General features: G+C 40.3%; 1 protein-coding gene across 1 annotated transcript; it reads left to right on the plus strand.

Moving 5' to 3' along the window:
- Window positions 1-1,637: 1,637 nt before the first annotated feature.
- Window positions 1,638-5,859, plus strand: LOC147206247 (tetraspanin-18-like). Its single transcript, XM_086109347.1, has 6 exons — window positions 1,638-1,826; window positions 2,664-2,738; window positions 2,830-2,928; window positions 3,058-3,165; window positions 5,293-5,376; window positions 5,783-5,859. The coding sequence occupies exons 1-6, from the start codon at window positions 1,743-1,745 to the stop codon at window positions 5,834-5,836; spliced, it is 504 nt and encodes a 167-aa protein (XP_085965473.1). The 5' UTR covers window positions 1,638-1,742; the 3' UTR covers window positions 5,837-5,859.
- Window positions 5,860-9,131: the final 3,272 nt, after the last annotated feature.

A 9,131-nucleotide genomic window follows, 5' to 3' on the forward strand; every position in this document is an offset into this window, starting at 1 on the left:
AATTGTAAAACAGTTTTTGCTGTATGTATTTTTTCAAATATTTACTTGGCAGCCGTCTCATTTCAGCGGCGGCAACTTGGAGCGCACAAAACAACACGATTCACTGCGCCCGGGTGCACAAAACAACACAATTCACTGTGCCTGGGAGGTTTTTGCTTGTTTCATTAAGTGGCGTTTTTGTTTTGACAGGCGATTGTCGTGAATCCATCGCGACAGAAAACAGTCATGACGGGTGACTGTCTGAAAAGCGTCAAGTATATCATGTTAATCCTCAATACCTTCTTTTTTGTAAGTATTCCTAATCTCTCTTCCTGTGGCCTTGAGTAAGGTTGTGTCAGTCAAGTGAATTAAGACCCTGTGACTGACCCGACAGTAGCCACTTTTGCATTTTATGAAATGGGGCCAATATTTATTTTATTAAAGTCCATCTTTCATTAGATTCCAGTGTGGTGAAATATCCAAGGCACTTTGTGCCGTATGGAGTCTATGACTGGTACCTTGAGTTTAACAAACTTGATCAAACAATCAAGGGTGACAAACTGTGAGCCTGGGTGTGTGTGGGTGGGTGGGGGGGCACAGCAAGAAGGTTTTCTGCTTTTATGATTGATTTATTTGGCACAACCAAAGCTCTTTGTGACTTGCTTGCTGAAGGCAACATGCAACCAGCAGAGCAAAGCGTCAAGCTAACATCCCGAAAGTAGCGGTGATGACCCTCCCTGTGTGTTTTCTCTGTGGCTCTTTCACACTCGGTGACCATATGAGGTCTGTCAACTTTCAAAAATGTGTTCCTCTTCTCTGCAACTGAGCGGCACATTTAAAGCCTAATCGGCCTTGCGTTTCGACCAGTGGCGGATGCTGGTCTGTCGGGGAGGGGAAGCGCAATTTCGGCCTTCCTCATAAAATGTGTCCGTTTATTTATACGTGAATTCTACTCTCCGTTCCTTTTCAAAACAATGAAAAGGATGCCTTCACCATAAGATCGGTGATTGGCTCATTTTGCTGTCAATCAAAAAGAGATTCAGCCTCAGACAGATCATCCAATCATCATGCAGAAAAGCTGAGCGTCCGGGCCAGCCCATACGCTGAGCGTCCGATGGGCGGGAGAAAAGCAGCACTTATCCAATGACTTGTTTCATTTCAATGCATTGGGGCAACCTACACTGAACTCTCTAGACGCCCAGCGTCCGCGCGGTCGACGCTCAGCGAGCACGGTGAAGCTGCGGGAATGAATGAGAAGGGAGTCGCGTCGTAACCAGTCATAAGAAGCTGATTCGGAACAAAGGTTGAGCGCGTTGTAGCGCATATTTAGTCAATGACATGTACACACAGTTGTATGTACACACATATATTTGATCACTTATTTTTTTGACATTTTAGGGGAAGCTGAGCTTCCCTTGCAGTCTTCGAGCAATCGCCTCTGCCTAAAACTATGCACTGCAGTCTTATTCATAATTCTTCTGGTACTGTACATAAAGAATGACTGCCAAGATGATAAGACAAACCCCCATTGTTGTTTTGCACTACTTGCATTGAGTTGTTCTAGTGTGCCTTTCATCCGATGGTTCCTTACATTTCTAATGCAATAATTTTGTGGCTCCTTCATCTGGCCTCACCCCACATCCCTTTGTCAGGTGGCAGGGATATTACTCTTGGGTGTAGGATTGCTGGTGGTGTTGGGCACGAGAATTGTAGGTGACCTGATAGAGACACACCCATTGCTCTCAAAAATCCTCCACTTTGTGATGGCCGTCGGATCCTTGCTCTTCCTTCTGGGCTTCCTGGGCTGGTGCGGAGCCCTACGTGAAAATAGATGTGTGCTCCTTCTCGTAAGTACATGACATTGTGCTAGGCCTCAATGATTTTGAAAAGCAATTGAATTGTTTGTTTTATTTTTTTAGTTATCGGATTCCGTATGGATTTTATTTTTTTCTGAAATGTGTCATCTTTGGCTGCTAGGTAATGTCGAATGTACGATCTGTTTCCCTTTTATGCTGAAAGATTTGAACAGTTTTTCTGTGAAAGAGTAGGGTTTTATATACTGCCACAGTGGCAATTATTTTTCAAGGTTCCTTCGTGTATTTCAAATGATAAATTGATTATTTTGGGAGAAGTAAGTAGTTTTCATGACCGAACTTTATCCATGAATATTATCTTATTTTGCTGTCCTCTATTTGTCCCAGTGTGGGACAAATAAAGGATATCTTATCTTATCTTATTCTTTGCTCCTGAGATTTTCATGATAATGTTTGTTTACCTGGTTCCTTTAATTACTGTATTTAGATTTTTTTTGGGGGGGTGGGGGGTGGCTATCAATCACACCTTTTTTCATAGTTTGTATGGTCCTCCAATTTATACTCGGGCACGAGTTGTATTTATTAAAATTACAGCTTTGACTCGAACCAAAAATTCTTGTCCACTTGGGTGAGTTCTGAAATTCATTCCGGTGCCCTAAAGCCACTCCCGAGAGTGGCTGCCTTCCTGAAATAGTCTCTGAGCGCACACTCTGACTGGTTGAAGAGCATCGTTCAAATGTGCCATTCGATATTCAGTGTCTATCTTTTTTTGAATGGCATTTTTGGGATGGTTGGAAAAGCACTTCTTTCATTTGATTTTTAAGCAAATACTGTCTTGACTCGCTGCCGTGTCCTTCGGTCTCGTTGCAGTACTTCGCGTTCATCACCTCCATCTTCCTAGCACAGCTAGGTTTTGGGATTTTTGCCTTCACACAGTGGGGAATGGTAAGCTCCAATTCTGGTGATTGTGACTCGTTTTGTAAAACGGTGATACTTTTCCTTTGACTGTACTGTGAATATTCTTTGTCTCTTTCAGTTATCTCAAGAGTCGTTAAGTGCGAGCTTAATCTCTGATTACAAACACGGAAACATGAAAGACCATTACACATCGGTGTGGAGGAAAATTATGCATGATGTAAGCGTCGAGCACATGCGAACATGTGCACCCCATACACAAAAAACAGTCACGATGACTCATATTTCATAGATTCCTGGCCAGCGCAGTAATAAATGCTTCTGTTGTACTCTTCTTGTCTCATTTCAGTTCAGCTGTTGTGGCATAAAAGGCCCCTCAGATTTTAAAGACAAGGTTCCCCTCGCCTGCTGCAGGAGAGGAGCCGCCACGTGTGACAGCAAGACCGCATATGAATCGGTACTTGTTAAATAAACACACTGCAGGTCAATTCCAATTTTTTGTTTGCCCATATGCAGCATATATCAGATTTTTTTTCTTGCAAAGTGAATGGATCAAATCAGGGTCCCCCCCCTCCAAATCCGACCCTTCCTGGCCTCTTTCCGATCCCCCCGAAGGTATTGAAACTGCAAGGTCAATTGCTTTGTTTTTGTTGTATAATGAAGACGTTTGGGTTTCAGATCAAAAGATGAGTATGAGACAAAAGTTCAGAATTCCAGCTTTTATTTCATGTTATTTACATCTCAATGTTTTCAACAACTCGGGACGATCCACTTTTCCAGTGAGCAAAAGTACTGAAACAGACAAGATGAAATTCACTTAGTGAATAAAGTTTAATATTTGGTGGCATAACCCTGACTTGCCATCACTGCTTCAAATGCTACAACTCGTTGACTTGATCAGACTCTAGCAGCCCAAAGTTTGGAGAAAGAAAGGATCCACTTGTGATCCAAAACACGCAAGCTGATTTGTAAAGCATGGTGGGGGTAATGTCATGGCTTGGGCTTGCATGACTGCTTCTCTTTTTATTGTTTATGTAACTCATCTTGATGGAATCCGGGCTCGTGTGTGGAGTTTGCATGTTCTCCCAGTGCCTGCGTGGGTTTTCGCCGGGTACTCTGTTTTTTTCCCTCCCATTCCATAGGTATGCACGGTAAGTTGACGGAACACTCCAAATCGTCTTTAGGTGTGATGGATGGGATGTTTCTTTGTCCCTGCGATTGGCTGGCAACCGGTTCAGGGCGTACCCCGCCTACTACCTAAAGACAGCTGGGATAGGCTCCAGCACGCTTACGACCCTTGTGACGATATAGAGGTTCGGATGATGGATTGATGGATGGATAGATGATGGTAGAAACAGAATTCTGGAGTCTACAAAACCATTTTGTCGAGATGTTTCATCCTGCAACAAGACAATGCCAACTGCCAACATAACAAAGGACTTTATATGGGATAAAAAGTGGAAGGCCTTAGACCAGCCAAGTCTGGCCCTTGAGCCTTAACCCAAAAGAGTATGCAATTTACCTCATGAAGGGAGAATCCCCTAAAACAAACAAGAACTAAAACAGGCTGCAGTTAAGGCCTGGAAGAGCATTTCAAATGAAGAATGCAACGGTCTGATGAAGTCAACGGGTCCGAGGCCTGTTGCAGTCATTGCCATGCAGTCATGCCACAAATATTAATGGTATTCACCTAAATTAATTTTTAAAAAAAAAAGTCTGTTCCAATACTTTTGCGAACTTAAAGTAGGTGGCTTCAAACAATAAGTGCTGTACTGTATCCCAAATTAACACATTTAATAAAAATATTGTACCATGAAATGAAAGCTTGAATTCGGAACTTTTGTCTCTTTCATCTTCTGATGTAATATGTTCTGATTAAAAATCGAATGTATGCAACAAGTAGGGTATGCAACAAAGACAAGAATTGACCGTGCTTTTCGAATACTTGTGGTGGTGGTGGTGGGGGGCGGGGGGACCGTCAATGGGATTTCAATCCAATGCATCTGAACTGTGAATGCTCAACTCGCACTCATCTATACACATCTGAACAATATGTTACCAGAGGGCAGGGGAGTAGTATCGTCCGTGCATCTGCAAAGTAGTTTAGAGTAACAAAATAGATTTCCTTGATATTCCACTTTAATTTGATCCCCTTTGAAACAAACATTAAATGGGCATTTATAGTGATGGTACATTGGTCTCGCAATTGCCCACATCACATGATCTTCAAAGGGGATCTTTCAGTGTACCCACCAATGTCATGCACACACTTCGAACAACTCTGTTTCTATTTTTCTGCAATATCAAGCATGGTGTACTTGGGCATATTGTACAGCGACCGCCCCGATTCAAGTTACGTTATTATGTTCATGTTGTCTTACAATATTTTGGAAACAAATGCGCAACTAGCTCACACATTTGACCATCACTGATGTGGTATTTTTAGAACAGGCGACTCTTGTGGTACATGGATGTGCTACCTGGTGCCCACAGTCACCAGATTGGTGACCCCTGGTCGAGGCAGTTCCGCAAGGTCACGGCTTATTTATCCTTGACTGCACTGTCGTTCTTTGTTTCTCCACAGGGTTGTTTCGAAGCACTCTACAATTCCTACGCCATTTACATGTATACCGCGGGAGCATTGGTCATTATAGTGATGATCTTTGAGGTACGGAGATATTTTAGGTTGTATTTCAGCCTTGTCTTTTGCTATGTACTGACCAGAAAAGTCCCAAATCGACGGCCAAAGTACAAATCCTCAAGACTCAACCGGCAGGTAAACGAGCTCTTGAATGAAAGCAATTGTGAGTAAAGACAACCTGTGGCAGGTTTGAATTTCTGGAACTCAATTTGACACTTCTGTCAAATAGAAGTTTGCATTTTGGCCGTGGAAGTGGGAAAATGTCAACGTCATCGGTCTTTTATGTCCGAAGCGCACCATCTAGTGGTGGTCGTTACGTCTCACAACTTGTCTCACTTGTTCAAGTCCGGCTGCCATGTCTTTTTTTTTTTTTGGGATGGGGTTGTGTCTGAAATGACCCACATGTTAAAATCCATCTGTTCTGTTCTTTCAGCTCGTAACCTTGTCCATTTCGATGTGCCTCTTCAGGGGACTCCGGCCTCATTAGTCTCTTTTGGACCCCCCCCCCCCCCAAGAAAAATAATGAATATGTGAGGAATGACGAAAATCAAGACCTGTAAATACGTTGAAGTCATTTCAATTGTTTGGTTGAATGTAAAAAAGAAAACAAAAAAAACCAATCAATTGTTAAAATGGCTGTACTTCACAGCTGGACTTTTGAGGCGCTGAGTTATGAGGTAATACACACATAATGGTTTTCATAATTAAAAATTATGAAAACTAATTAAACCACACATTTTTGATTCATTTTTATCATTTTTCCACAAATTTTCACCTTTGACAGACACATGACTTTGCTTTATATTTGTTATTGTTTTGTGTTTTTGAGGTTGCCAGTTCCTTACAAATAAGTCTCTCTTTTCCAAAAGCTACTGGAAACTGCGACACAGTCAATCGTGTACATTATTTGGGCAAGAGTGGAATTTGACAAAAGCCACAAACTTTCAAAGTATTTAAATGAATACATCACGGAATTGTTGGTTGTATATTCAGCTTTATGAATGCTTCTTAAACAAAAATGTATATGTATTGCCCCAAAACTCAATTCCATTGGTCATATATGGAAGTAATAGTGAGCTATAAATTCTATACAATGGTCTTTTGTTCTGGACGTGCTTAGTTTCACAAAGAACAGCTGGAACTTCTGAAATTTGTTTTAATGTCATCAAAACAGTATGTGGCTTCAACAAAGCTTGGCATCAATTCTTCCAAGAAATTTAGTTTTTTTTTCTTTTTTTTTGGCGGGGGGAGGGGGTTGTTCACTGTTTTCACTTCACCTACAGCAGTTTTCGTAAACTGCTCATGGTACACATAGTACTATCAGCCACAAATAAACCAGTAACACGAGTATTCTAGAAACGTCTCATATATAAATATATATAATGTGAATAATTCAGGGTATGTTAAGATACCCTTTTGGTACCCCATAAGTCACGTTTAATAGCTTGGATTTTGTTATTAAATTGAACATTGCTTTCGGTAATCACTAACTCATCCCATTTATGTGCATTCCCTCTTAGGCCATAATCGGAGTTTTTTTTAAGATCTATAAAGACACCAACTGCATATTTCCCATCTATATTAGTGGATGGATAGATACCATCTATCCATCCATTTTCTGAACCGCTTTATCCTCACGACTGTCACAGTTGTGCCTATCCCATGTGTCTTTGGGCAGGAGGCAGGGTAAACTGAACTGGTTGCCAGCCAATTGCAGGGGCACACAAAAGACGAACAACCATGCACACAGTCACATCGAGGGACAATTTAGAGTACTGATGAATATCCTGTCCACAAATTTCATTTTTTCAATTGAGGTTGTGTTTTTTTTCCCCCTAAAAATGTTTTGTCGCTTGAAGGATTGTTTTTCAATGACTCACAAGTCTGTATACTTTTGTAGGAATATTTGTCAATTGTGGGAGTTGGGATTTTTGTTCATTTTGTTCAACTTGTACATTGATGTCTTAATCCACTTTTATAGATGGGAATAATTTTCATTTTTCACTTTTGAGGGGAAAATACCAGTTTGAAAAAACAGGTTCCAAATATATGCAAATGGTTGTTTTATAGTTTCGACAACACCCTTACTAATAGCATGTCAACATCACAACAGTGTTTTATTTGTATTTGTTTGAGGTGTTACGATATCTAGTATTTTATTTTCCTTTACAGGATTAATGAAGGGATTCCTTTTGCCAATTGTTAAGGATGTGTCTGAATTTTGTACACTTTGCCAGCTGTCCTTTCCCTTTATTACTGTGTATATAGTAACATAGTCCTTCGAAATGCTCTTTTCACAGCCACCGTTTTTTACTTTTTTTTTTAATGACGCTATATTTTACTGTAAGCGCTCTGAAAGTGAGTGTTTACATCCCGAATGCAGTTTTCAAATGTGTATGAACTACAGTATTTGGTAAACTAAGTTGTAGGTCTTTAAAGACCCTTCCAGATTTGAGCGTAAACATGATTTCCAGTCTACAGCAGCAAAATTGGGGGGTCGAAAGAAGAAAAACAAAGTGTTTGCATGCACAAAAATAAATGTTTCAGAAGAGAGCTGTACACAGTTCAATATAAGTGCAATATAAATATAGACATCATATATGCAACTGGTATAAGGTGGCTGTGCTATTTTTAAATTTATGTTGATATTGTTATTTTACTGCTGTGGTTTTAGATGTTACAATGCTTGTGTATGCATTCGATTCTTAATAAATGGCTTTTCGAAATAACCTATTGTCTCCTTATACGCAGGCCCGCATTATTTGTTTTTCTGTGAATGAGTACTTGACTGCAAATAGATAACTTGGAATATATTTGTATGTCACGCAACTGTATACAGTACTTGCCTCGTACTCTGTTAGAAAATGACTTCAGGAAGGGATGTCTGATTTTAAAATGGAGCTTTTAATTGGCCCAAAGCGGCTGTGATCAAATGTGTTTATGCAACAAGGCTGATGACGTTTCTAAATGGAAACGACAAGTCAGTGAGGTACTAGCGATCAGAGTAAATTTCACATCCTCTATATTGTATCGTCACATTCTGTCTTTTGGGCAAATTCTAAATACAATATATTAATATGTGTAGAATTGTGTGAACTGTTCAGCTGAGGGAGTAGGCAATTTGAGCAGAGGTGGCCAGTAAAAATGACAAGCATTAGGGCTTGACCGGCTTGGAATGAACTCATTCACACATTGACCACTGAAAAAAACACAAATTGTCAGAGCAAATTAATTTAACTGGCTTTTATTGTTTATTGTTAGATAGGATTTGCAGGCATTGCTGATATTGGTTTATGTTGTTGAGCTATACGAGCCCACCAGTTGACTTCCATTAAAGAAAAAATGGCACCATTATGATTCGAAGCGACTTGCAAAAACACAAACCCTCAATCATGACAACGTGAGAAAAACTTGTCTCAACACTTGGGGGCAGCATCTCCCCTCTTGCTACGTCACAACTTCCTCCTGTTCAAAAGCACAGCCCAGCACTGCGTAATTCATGTTTTAAAAGTAAGTGGTTGCCAAGCAAGTTTTTCACATAGCCAATTTGTTATGGTTCAAAAGGTGTTTACTATGATTAATTTCACAAGGTAATTCTCCGGCGGGTCGTTTTAGAATCGGCAATTCAGGCACCATACACTTTAAAAAAAATAAATAAAACGTCATCAATCAACGCATATTGTGTTTGATCCAGCAACAATGAACGGAAAGTATACTTCAGCACGACCCCGTTTCATATCACCTACGTATCGGCACGTGAAATATATACTTATAAAAACTAT

Source organism: Hippocampus guttulatus, chromosome 4, assembly GCF_054856545.1.
Source record: "Hippocampus guttulatus isolate MCC_2025c chromosome 4, RoL_Hgut_1.0, whole genome shotgun sequence".
Taxonomy (NCBI): Eukaryota; Metazoa; Chordata; class Actinopteri; order Syngnathiformes; family Syngnathidae; genus Hippocampus; species Hippocampus guttulatus.